The sequence below is a fragment of the Eptatretus burgeri genome, chromosome 4 (genome assembly GCF_056783735.1).
Source record: "Eptatretus burgeri isolate ZD-2024b chromosome 4, Ebu_testis_v1, whole genome shotgun sequence".
Classification (NCBI taxonomy): Eukaryota; Metazoa; Chordata; class Myxini; order Myxiniformes; family Myxinidae; genus Eptatretus; species Eptatretus burgeri.
In genome coordinates, this window is record NC_140964.1 from 1,867,598 (window position 1) to 1,880,732 (window position 13,135).

Here is a 13,135-nt window from a genome sequence, read left to right on the forward strand (position 1 = left end):
GAAGAGATTGATTGAAACTTGTCTTTTGTGTCTTGAAACATTGTATTTATTAAGTGAAAAAGTTGGAGGATAAAATGGTTTTAAGCACAGATTCACCTGTAAAACAAACGAAATTTTCATCAAGAAAATTTTAGTTTAAGCAAAGATTTATTATATAAATATGGTGAATACAACATACTGCGATGTTTGTAATCACGAATATAAACATGATAGAAAACACCTCCGAACCAACAAACACACATTTAATCTGTTTCATAAAATATCTCCTCTTGAGTTGGAAAGAAAACATTGTGATATCTGTTCAAAGGATGTTTTGAAGAGTAGTTATAATAAACATCTTCAATCACAAAAACACAAGAAAAATGAGTTTAAAGTAAAGGGAGACTATTATATTGAAAACACTGATGGGGCATTTAAAGGGCATATAAAAATAAGGATTTTTCAATTTGGAGAACCCGGTCCATCATCAATAGCTGAATCAATTGAAATAGTGAAACCCGATGTTGAAAAATTTATTAAAAAGACATTAAAAGAAATGAAAACTTTAAAGTTTTATATGGGAGTGAAAATGAATATGAAAAGACAAGATGAAGAACAAACTCCTTATATGAGAACAGATCTTCATTTTATAACATCATTTCAAGATTTTTTGAATAGTGGGGTTTATGAAGAACTATCAAGACAAGAGGAGGATGTTGATAATACAGTGGTAGGAAGTGGATTCAATATTAAAAAAATCATCTTTTTAGATATACACATTCTAAAATCAAACCCTCTTAAAGCTTCTTCTTATATTGAATTACCAAAAGAAATAAAACTAAAGAAGGCAGTTGTTAATATTAAGAACAATGATAATAAATGTTTTCTCTGGTCTGTTCTTGCTCACTTACATCCACCAAAATGTAATTCAGAAAGAGTAAAACAATATATGAAATATGAGAATACCTTGGACATTAAAGATTTTAAATTCCCAATGCCACTAACAGATATTCCTAAATTTGAGAAAAAGAATAATCTTTCTATTAATGTATATGGATTAACGGATACAAACTAAGTTCAAATATTAAAAATTTCAAACAACTATAAAAATGAAGAAACACACATTGATCTTTTATATTTTAGTGTTGGAAAGAATTCACATTACACATACATCAATAATTTATCAAGAATAATCTCTTCTCAGGTATTCAGAACAGCAAACAAAATATATCCTTGTAAGCGATGTCTTAATTCATTTCATACAAAAGAACGATTAGAACAACATTCAAAATATTGTAGTAATCATAAATCAGCTGTAATTACAATGCCTAAACCTGGTGAAAAGATTTCTTTTGAAGATTATAATAAATCTATCATGCACCCATTTGTGATATATGCTGATTTTGAGTGTATCCTTAAAAAGATTAATACTGCTTCTCCTAATCCAAAAGAATCATATACAAATAAATATCAAAAACATATTCCTTGTGGTTTCTGTTATTATATCAAATCATCTGTTGGAGAAAAGTATAACAAACTTGAACATTATCGTGGAAAAAAAGCTTCACAAGAGTTTGTAAAACGATTAGAAAAGGATTGTATAAGACTCACTAAATTAATGAAAGAAACAAATGAACCGATGACATTAACCAAAGAAGAAAAATTAGAATTTAGAAAGAACAATATCTGTCATATTTGTGAGGGGGAAATTAAGGAGTCTAAAGTTAGGGATCATTGTCATCTTCCTGGTAAATATAGAGGTCCCACTCATTCCTGTTGTAATCTTAATTATAAATTACCTTCTTTTATTCCAGTCTTTCTTCACAACAGCGCCAACTATGATACACATCTATTTATAAATGAACTTTTAAAAACACCAGGGAATATTTCTGCCATGACAAACACAAGTCAAAAATATCATTTACAAAAATGATATTCACAAAACCTATAACTCGTATTCGGTTTCTTGATTCTTACAAGTTTATGGGAACACCACTAGCCTACCTCGCATCAAATCTAAGCTCCACGGACTCTTTTCCAAATCTTAATTCATTCTTTCCAAAAGAGGAAATTCTCACTAAAGAGGAAATTCAGATTAAAGAGAGAATTCAAAGTAAAGAGGAAACTCTAATTAATGAAGAAATTCTAACTGAAGATGAAATTCTAATTATAAAGAAAATTCGAACAATGAATGAAATTCTAACTAAAGAGGAAATTCTGATTAAAGATGAAATTCTGATTAAAGAAGGAATTCTTACTAGAGAGGAAATTCAAACAAGGAATGAAATTCAAAGTAAAGAGAAAATTCTTACAAGTAAGGGAATTTATCCTTATGATTATATGGATTCATTTATGAGATTTAAAGAAACACAACTTCCATCAAAAGAAAGTTTCTATAATAACCTTTATGAAGAAGAGATAAGTGATAAGGAATATAAACACGCACAAGAAATATGGAAATTATTTAAGATAAAGAACCTTGGAGAATATCACGATTTATATCTAAAAACAGATGTTTTATTGTTAGCTGATGTGTTTGAAGCTTTTAGATCACTCTGTCATAATAAAAATTGTTATGGATTAGATCCTGCCCACTATTTCACAGCTCCTGGTTTAGCTTGGAGTGCAATGTTGAAAATGACAAAACAAGATATAGATTTAATCAGTGATGTTGATATGCTTTTGATGATTGAGAAGTCCAAGAGAGGTGGAATATCACAAGTATGTTCAAAAAGATATGCGAAAGCAAATAATAAATATCTCCCAAATTATGATAGTGAAAAAGATAGTAATTATTTGATGTATTTTGATGCTAATAATTTGTATGGATGGGCAATGTCTCAATCTCTGCCTTATGGTAAATTAGAGTGGGTGGAAGAAAAGGATTATGAAAAGGCTTTGATGAATATTGTTATTTCTTCTCAAGAGGAATTGAATGACGAAGAAGAAGGTTATTATTTTGAAGTTGATTTGAGGTACCCGAGTGATCTTCATCATAAGCATAAAGATCTTCCTTTTGCATGTGAGAAAGAAACCCCAAAGAAAGAATGGTTAAGTGATTATCATAAAAGTTTTAATATTAAAGGTAAATCAACAGAAAAGTTATTAACAACATTCTATGATAAAGAGGGATATGTTTTGCATCAGAGAAGCTTAAAACAGTTTTTGAGAGAAGGATTGAGAGTAGCTAAAATTCATAGAGTTTTAAAATTTAAACAAAGTCCTTGGGTGAAAAAGTATATTCAATTCAATACAGATATGAGAGCAAATACAAAAGTAAAATTTGAAGGGGACTTTTATAAATTAATGAATAATGCTGTATTTGGAAAGACTATGGAAAATGTTAGAAACAGGCAAAACATTAGATTCGCAACATCTTGGAAAGAAGCTTCGAGATTGATAAATAAACCAAGTTTTGAGAGAGAAGAGGTTTTTTCAGAGAACTTTTCTGCAATTCATATGAAAAAGGAAAGTATTGTAATGGATAAACCAATTTATATTGGAACAGCAGTTCTTGATTTATCAAAGATATTGATGTATGATTATTTGTATAATGACTTAAAGAAAGAGTATGGTGAAAATGTTTCATTGTTGTATATGGACACTGATAGTTTTATCCTAGATATAAAAACTGATGATGTTTATGAAGATATAAAGAAAAATATTGGAGTATATGATACAAGTAATTTCAGCAAGAAGAGTGAGTTATTTTCCAAAAAGAATGAAAAGGTTATTGGTAAGTTTAAGGATGAGTTGGGTGGAAAAGTAATGAGTGAGTTTATTGGATTGAGAGCAAAGGCATATGCTTATAAGTATGGTGATCAGATTGATAAGAGGTTAAAGGGAATAACGAAATATGTAATAAAGAAATCAATAACTTTTAGAAATTATTATAATTGTTTGATGAATAAGAAAGAAGAATACAGGAAAATGAATGCAATAAGAAGTTATAAACATAACATATATAGTGAAGAAGTAAATAAAAAGGCATTAGGAGCCTTTGATGATAAGAGATTTATTTTAGATAATGGAATAGATTGTGTTCCATATGGATATTGTATGATAGAGTGTATAAAATAGATTGCGTTTTAACGATGGGAAGATGGGTTAGGGTTTTTTAAGGGCTACCGCTGGTTTTTCACAATACATAGATGGTTAAACCAAGTATTAATCAAACTAAAGAGTGGAGAAAATCTCAGTCTTGGTATATAAATGGAAAACATAATGAATGTGAAAAATATCAAATAAGTCTTATTGAAAAAATAACTAAAACAAAGGTAAATAAAACAAATAAGCGAATCAATTTAAAAAGTAGTAAGTTAGAGGATGTAAAGAAAAAAATGAATATCCTTGAATGGACTGAAAACTTTGATGGTTATCAATTGAACAATGAAAAAACAATTTACTATAATCTCAAAATGATATGTGGCTCAGGAGGTGGTCAAACAAGAGCATTAAGAGAAGTTTATCATTTCGTAATGGCACAAAAGGGGTATCTTAAAAAATATAAAGATTCAAATGTTTTGTTTGTCAATATTTTAGATGGGGATTATTGTGCAAAGAAAATTAAACTATTGAAGGAATTTGAGAATGAACAAATCTTTATAGGTTCAATGAGTGAGCTGATCAACCTCCAGGTTAAAGGGGAGACAAATAAATATACCTTGAGATAGCCTGGTTATATATATATATATATATATATATATATATATATATATATATATATATATATATATATATATATATATATATATATATATATATATATATATATATATATATATATATATATATATATATATATATATATATATATATATATATATATATATATATATATATATATATATATATATATATATATATATATATATATATATATATATATATATATATATATATATATATATATATATATATATATATATATATATATATACACAAAGCCTGGTGTTGGCTTAGTGGTTAGGGTGGCGGCTTGGGATCCCAGTGTCCCGAGTTCGAATCCCGCTCAGCTGCTGAATTAACACCAGGGGGTTGACTCAGCCTGTCATCCTTCCGAGGTCGGCGAAATGAGTACCAGTATACTGGTCCCGGTGTATGCCCCGGTTAGAATAGGTGTACCATATCCCTGTGTTGTAAGAGGCGTCCAGGAAGGGCATCCGACCATAAAACATTGCCTCACAAAAAGCCAAACCCCTGCACAGCAGGGAAAAACGGATAAAAAGGGGGTTTATTTTTAGGAAAAAAAAAGGGAATCGCTGAAAATCCCCCATTCATTTACATGGGGAAAAGTGAGCTAGAACCAGTATATTCACCCTACTAACGTAAATCACGATTAAAAATTATTTTTTGATGATGCGGGAGATATCTTTATTAAAATCAGTGGAGGAAATATACACCATGTCTGATATTATTTGGGTCTTTCATGTCTCCGACGATGCCTTTATCTCCCGGCATGCATCATTCCCCATGACAAAAACCGGAAACAAAAAAAACCAGAAGCAAAAAAAAAAAACGGAAGCAAAAGGGTCATAGGCAATGACACGGATTCAAAATTGGCATGGTATTGTGTTGTTGTTGTTGTTTCCTATTCTCTCATGTGCACGCGTTAAGTAATATTCACAAGATAGAAATAAAACCCAATCGTGTTTATACACCGCACAGCATTTAAAAACAACCGGAAGCAAAAGGGTCATAGCCAACGACACGGATTCAAAATCGTCAGGGCTATTGTGTTGTTGTTTCCTATTCTCTCATGTGCATGTGTTAAGTATGAAGCTCACTGCGTTCGCTATAAATACTGTACACTTAGGCTACAATAAATTTAGAAAAATAAATTTTCTTTCTTCTTGTAGAAGGTAAATACCCTAACCCGAAAACACAAACACATTGCACAGCTGTACAAAAATATTTATTTATTTATTTTTTACTTTTTAAACTTTTTTGTTAACAAGCTCAAATGAGCTAAGATCCTCATCCTCTTAATGATGACGTCATATAAACGAATATGACATCATTGTGATGTATCAGGTTTGCGATAAATTATCTGTGCTAATGTCCGGCTTGATTCCCGCAAACAGAATTCAAACAGCTTGCCTAGTTTCGGAGCTAATGGTGGAGGCGATTTCCATTAGCGGTGATATTATGACGTCAACTTTTTTTGTAGGAAGAATTTCCAAAATCGGAGATGGTTACTGCCTGCGCGTGGGCTTTCTGCATATACATGGCAAGTTTCACGAAGATCCGATGAAAACTCTGGGTTGTGAAACAAAAAATGTCAAAAAATAGGAATGACGTCTTAAAAATTGATATGACGTCATAATGATGTATCATATGTGCAGTAATTCATCTCTGTTAATGCCTTGTTTGATTCCCGCAAACAGAATTCAAAAAGCTTGCCTAGTTTCGGAGATAATTATTTGGTGATTTCCATGAGCGGAGATATTTTGACGTCAACTTTTTTTTCTCGGAGGAATTTTCAAAATCGGAGATGGTTACTGTCTGCACAGGGTATTTTTACATATATACGCCAAGTTTCAGGAAGTTTCGATGAAAACTGTAGGCTGTGAAACAAAAAAGGCCACAAGAAGAAGATGAAGAACAACAACGTGAGTAAGACTTAGAGATCCTCCACAAGGATCTAAAAACGAAGACAAATACACACATTAGCCTCGGCCTACACAGGGTCAGAATCATCAATATCACTGTTTTCCACCTCTTCATCTTGTTCCCCTGTCCCACATCTAAGATAGACGGAAGACGCGTTAGTTTTACCTTTGTGCTGTTCATGACGGCCATGTGTGTTGTTAGCGGCTACTTTCAATCTCCTCTCACATTGATTATAGAAAGGTGAATAAATAGCGTTTGGATCTTATAAATAATCATTGCATTGATGTTATAATTTACAAATGAAGAAACGACCACCTGTCAGTTGTGTGATATATTTTCATAACAGTGCGAATGTTTTCACAACATAAAAAGCTTTACTAAAAATCATTTTGTGTTTTAATTTCTACTGTAACAACGATTTATTTGCGGAATTCTTTAATCCAAAGGTAATTTATTTGCTCGAAGGTAAACGTGGAAAAAACGGGTCAAATAGGGCGAAAATAGGGATGTGTTAGGATGGTAGGTCAACATTGGGTCAGTTTGAATGCTGATTTTCTCAAATCCCGATTTAGTGCGACCCCGCTTTTTCGCGATGACATTTTATGGACCTCAACGATCGCGTTATAATGGGGCCACACTGTAGTTGTTTATAATCATTATCAAGTATTTTGTACTGTACATAATTGTATGTGCTATACTGTACTTTTATATGACTGGCAGTGCTACGATGGGTACGACATCACGACGGCTAAGATGAGAACATAGCAAGAGTATATGCAGCAATGCCTATTATCCACCTTCTCACCACCAAAGTCACGTGACCCTCTGTGAATTGGCTCGTGCATAAAATTGTGCAAAGGGAACCAAACAAAAGACAATTGATGAATTAAGAAACACATGAACAGGTGAGTTAATCACTGTGAGATATTGACGGAATGCCAATCACAGAAATGGAAATTCAAAGTGTTTGTTGCATCAAATATGAAACAATGCATTCTCTGACTACGAAAAAAAATATGGTGATGAAAAGAATTCCAAAACTTTGTCTTTAGCCAAGGAAAGTCATAGCGATCATCTTTTTGGATCAATGAGGAACAATTTTTGAATTCCTTTGTGCAATATGAACCATTAAACAGAGGTGTATTCTGACCATATTGTTACGGCTGTGGAAATTCGCAATACACCATAAAGGGTCCTTAGATCAGTTATGACGCTAAGTTTATGTGCAGATAGTTCCCCACCATTGTTTAAAGGGAATTCTTCATGTTCACCGGGCTGCGACCCTTTGAGATAGCCGTTTTTCTTTATCTATCGTTATTTTGAGCCACCATTGCAACAAACCTCCATGCAAATAACAACCGCCACCAACTACGCCACAATGCCCACCACGCTCACACCACCCCCACAACAATCACCACTATCTTCGCCACTATGCCCGCTTACGAACGCCATCCTCCACGGACCACGGTAGGACGGTTTCCGCGTCGGAAACCGTCCGAACAAAAGCTCTTGTGAGGCCTGTGGGGTTTTTCCCACCTATTTTCCCCGTGCTTGGTGTGAAGGAAAGGAGGATGGCAGCTCGCCACCGATTGGTGGATGCACAGCGTGAGGTGGTCGGGGTAAGGGAACGCCCCTTTTCGGGAAGCTTCTTGAAGGAAGGTGGAGCCGAAAACGGGGAGGAGCGAAGGGCGGAGCCTCGCGCTATATAAGGCAGACCGCGTGCGAGGCTCACTCTCTCTGTCAGGGTGGTGTTAGATTCTACTCGCTCTCTTGGTGGATGTCATCCTCTCGCTTCATCTTCGATCTCTCTCTTGGTGGTCGAGGTTGGGCTCTCTCATCTTGGCGTTGGGCGACCTGTCGGTGAAGGCGTGGGCCGGTGGCGAGTCCGGGCGACGCCTCGGAGATGCAGATGGGAGGCGCAGCCCTGCTGGCTGTGTGGTGCGAATCTGCACGTCTGGCGAGGGACGCCGGAGAGAACTCACCGACCACATCATCGCAAGGGCCCGACAGCAGGCGCGGCTACGCTAGCTGCCGTGGGAACAAGGCGTCGCAACCTGCCCACCGTCACACCTCAAGGGGGCAGGTAACCAGCACGGTCTCGCAGGCCTTTTCGGTCATCCACGGCCCACGACCATAAAGGTTTACAAACCCCGTCTACCTCCCTGCCTATGGGGAGGGTTTTCCTGTTGTTTTTGTATGCATGCTGTGGCGCCGTGTCCTGTTAAGTAACAACTATTAAGTGCATGTACATTCTCATTGTAGTTGGTTGTATTGCTTTTTATTTGCCTTGCTTGTAAATACGTGCATGATTCCTTGCTTGTGTTGTGTGTGCAATATGTACTTTATAATAAATGTCCTTGTGTGCAACGTATCCCGTTCGTCGCATCCTCCTTTCACCACATTGAAAGTGCCATCTTGCATCGTGGAATGAGTAGTGGGTTTTGAACACCCGAGTAAAGAAGAATCGGAACCGTCGAGGTTGGCGATAACACCGCTCGGTTATCCCTGTAGCACGGAACGAACCGCTTAAGCGGTTCGTGTCCGAAGCTGACCTGCGGCGTGGTGCAACCCCTGGGTAGGTTACCCGCACGGGTATTTAGGTATATCGACATTCGGCGATTCACTCTATTTCACGCGGGTAGAATGCGGACTGGGTTGTGGTGAGGTTAAACCCCCACCCGTGACTGGCTCCTGGCGGTAGTTCCAGGAGGGTCAAGACTGAATTGTCCGTCCGATGGGCGACGCGGCTGCCATTAGAGGTACCCGGCCGATCGCACGCCAGGCGGGCTAGAATTCGTAACAATATGTTACCGAAATAAAGCCTGATGAAAAAAAATGACACTCTCAATGAAGATGGCATCACTTTACAGCAAAGCCACACTGCACATGTGGCGTGCCAAGAAGCAGACAGGCCGAGCTGTAATTTTATGGCACATCCACCATGTATTCCAGATCCGGTTGAATCACTTTCATACCAAGAGCATTTGGATCCCTGAAGGGCTATGTAAGCGGACAACATTTTGGAGACAATGACAAAGTCATATGTGCTGTGAAATCGAACTCCAAATCTTTGGACTGCAAGGAAGAAAGCAATTGTTCAGTTATGGATTTTGGCATGGGTGCATTGGTGGGAGAAATATGAAGCACTTAATGCAAGTTTTATGGAAAAGCACCCTGTAGACCCATGATGGAGTTAATTGGCACATGAATTAGCACTTAGAAGCTGGAGATTTTTTAAAATGAATTTGTATAATCATACTCTGTTGGTAACAATGGAGGGCCTGGAGGAGGACTCCAGAATAGTATGGTGGAGGGGTGGGGTGGGGGGGTGCAAGAGGGGGAGGTAAGAGGTACTAAAAGTGTAAGGAGGTAAGAATAAGAGGTACTTGTTCTTAACTAGGAACTAAAACATGTGCTGCCAGGATAGCTTAGAGGTATGGGCATCTGCCTTTGGGCTGTCGAGCCTGGCTTTGAATCTCGACCCAGCTATAAACACTCACCCTGGTGTTTCGCGTGCAAGGCGAGGCTTTATTGTGTGAGCCATCCATCGGAAGTACGTTAATGGGAGCATCCGTTCAGGTGGACGTTAAAGAACAAACGGTGTGCCTTTCGCGAAGAGGAAGTGAGTTATTGCCAGCACTCTTGCCAAATTCTAAATTCCTGTCCTGACTGACTGACTGACTGCTTTGGAGACACTAGAAAACTACCCATCAAAGAGACAAATTGCTTCGGCAAAATGTACATTGGTGATGATGATGATGATGATGATGATGATGATGATGATGATGTCTAGAAATAAAGTTATTATCCAATAGATATAACTTGTAGGGCAACTCTCATACATTGCCATCTTATCCACAATGTACATCAACCTCATGATCACAACTGATGAGACAATGATAGACGAAACAAAATATGGGCTGATGAGAGGCAACAGAAATAAAACAACCATCACGGTTTTGTTCATGTGTGGCCTCCCATGAGCCCATTTGCTCACAAACACAAGCTGATCCACAGTGAACTCACTCATGTCAGTCATAAGTCACCTATCTGTAACAAAACAGCACAGAATGTTATTTGTGAGCAGGGGTAACAAGATGTATATATGAACCACCGTGTATATGAGGTTGATGATTGTGCAAAAAAAATTATATCTGAATCACGAACACATGCATGAGGAGTGAGAAACAAAATAATGTCCTTCATCCAATATAAAGCTCTTTCTAACCACTCACCTGACTCACTCACTCACTCACTCAATCACAGACTGACTGACTGACTGATATTTAAGATCGGTACCTTCTAGGTGATGTAGAAAGCTGAGATTTGTCATGCCGACGGACATCGTAGGTGATACACTGGGCAAAGTTACAGAACTGCTGGAAAGCATCCGTAAATGACAATATAAATAAATAAAAATATATATAAATGAAAAATCAAATGCAGGTGAGCAACCCAAGACAATGGGGAAGCACAGTTTGTTATTGCTTGCAATGTGTAAGCATACCCCGCTCAAAGTATATATACCCTTCCAATAATCTCCGTTTTCTCCTGAGCTATGACAGAAATCCTCTGAGGATCTCATCGGGTCCACTTCAGCTGAGACCTACCCACATGAGCATCGCCTATAAACAGGAATACGTAAGCCAGTGCCATGCAATTTACCCAAGTATCCTCACCGCTGGGCATTGGGCAAGCTTTTCTGATGCCACCATCTGCACGTTCATGTACTTGCTCTGAGACTTGCCTCGAGACTTTATCAGCTTTTGCAAAACCTGCACCCATGGTTTGCAGAGAGAAGGAAAAAAACAAACAAACATGATTTTTTATTTATGAACCGCAATCACTGCATCTTTACATTCATTATGTTTGCAGCAGTAGGACATGAAACAACCAAACACTGGCACACAGTTAATCCTTTACCAATGGTCTGTATAACCTGATGTAATAATAATGAACTCACCATCATCACTGCCAGCAGCATCAGCACTCAGCACCATCAATACAAACACAAGGCCATCACTCACCACAACTATTACCAACACAACACCAGCACCACCAAAACCAATAAACTCCACCTGCCCCTTCCTTTTGCCACTCCCTCATCTGTATTGGATATAATCAGTTATTTCCACATTATGGGCTTTCGTATGGGTGGTGTAGTTTTCACATATCAGATATGTAACTTAGTATTTATCACATTTGTACTTAGCTACATAACCACTCAATGTTCATAGCTCCTTCAGGCAGCACTGAAGCTTTGAAATCACCCATTGATCACATTGAACAATCAATAAAATTATTAAATAAAAACTTTGAGGGAGGGGAGGGCAGAGGTTTGTTTGTGAGACCTTTGGAGAGGAGACTTTGATATAGACGATGATAGGAGCAAGTGACGTTTTTGAAAGTTGGGCTGGGTGGTTGATGGTGTCTGCGTCAACGACAACGAGTTGTAGTGTACGTGCCAGCTCAAAGATCCGCTCGATTTCAGCCTGCACCTCGGCTGCACCACAGTGAAGCAGTCAATGAGACCAAAAAAACCATGTCAAGTTGTACCAATGTATTCAAGTGTGTGTGTGTATATATGTGTATATATATATATATATATATATTGATTTTGTGCTTCTTCAAAAAACCCATATCCTTTGTGATAATGGTGTGTGCTTCACCTAAAGTAATTAACTTGTCTTGAGTGGTGCAAAGTATTGAATGGAATGGAACACATTTCAAAACCAAAACGGCACTTGGAAGAGCGCACACCTCCGCCAGGCTGAACAGTTTACATTTTGTATCCCACTGATAGGCCTGATCTGCATTCGGACCTGAACTAAAATCAAATCGGCTTGTTCTTGTTACCTACTAACTTATCCATTTAGTTTCGTCCAAATCCATCCTTAACGTTTTTAGATATCATGCTATATATCGTTTTTGGTCCCATCTCTCAATGCTGAAGAATCACTTTAAAAATTTTCATATCCATATCTGGATCTTCACCAAAATCGAATCAATTCGTCCTTGTCACACACCCAACCTGTCCATCAAGTTCTGTCCGAATTGGCCAAAAACTTTTCGAAATATCCTGCTCACAGACAGACAGACAGACATACAGACAGACAGACAAAGGGTGAAAACATAACCTTCATCCACCTTTGATGGTGGAGGTAAAGATTGCAGCATAATGTAAAATCTTTGCTGATGAAAGATTCTGAATGCTCCAATAATGAGGAAGCAGCAAAGACATTTGTAACGATGAGTGAGTGGATAAACAAACAAACAAACAAACAAACAGACGACACGTGGCATGCATGAGACAAGAATGGCATGGTGTCGTCCATACAATTACGTAACGATATCGGTGGTTGTTTCGGTGATCTTATCCTTCCACTCCACACTGGGAACCTTTAGGAGGCAACGCATGTGATGGGAGTTCACTCGTCTTGCCTGTCATAAATAGTATGCCCAGATTTCATTGCCACATTCAAGAGTGCTGCAGATGCAGGTGTGATAGACAGCCATCTTGGTAGCAACTGTGAGTTTGCTGTTA

At 37.3% G+C, this 13,135-nt stretch overlaps 1 protein-coding gene across 3 annotated transcripts in view; it reads right to left on the reverse strand.

The window, feature by feature from the left end:
- CACNB2 (calcium voltage-gated channel auxiliary subunit beta 2) overlaps nucleotides 1–13,135 on the reverse strand; it is a 239,513-nt gene that overhangs the window by 30,222 nt on the left and 196,156 nt on the right. For all 3 annotated transcript variants that reach the window (XM_085876659.1, XM_085876658.1, XM_085876661.1), the window contains exons 10-11: nucleotides 11,943–12,094; nucleotides 11,271–11,366 (exon numbers count right to left, since the gene is read on the reverse strand). In XM_085876659.1, coding sequence (XP_085732785.1) covers nucleotides 11,271–11,366; nucleotides 11,943–12,094 — 248 coding nt within the window. The remainder of the gene's footprint in view (nucleotides 1–11,270; nucleotides 11,367–11,942; nucleotides 12,095–13,135) is intronic.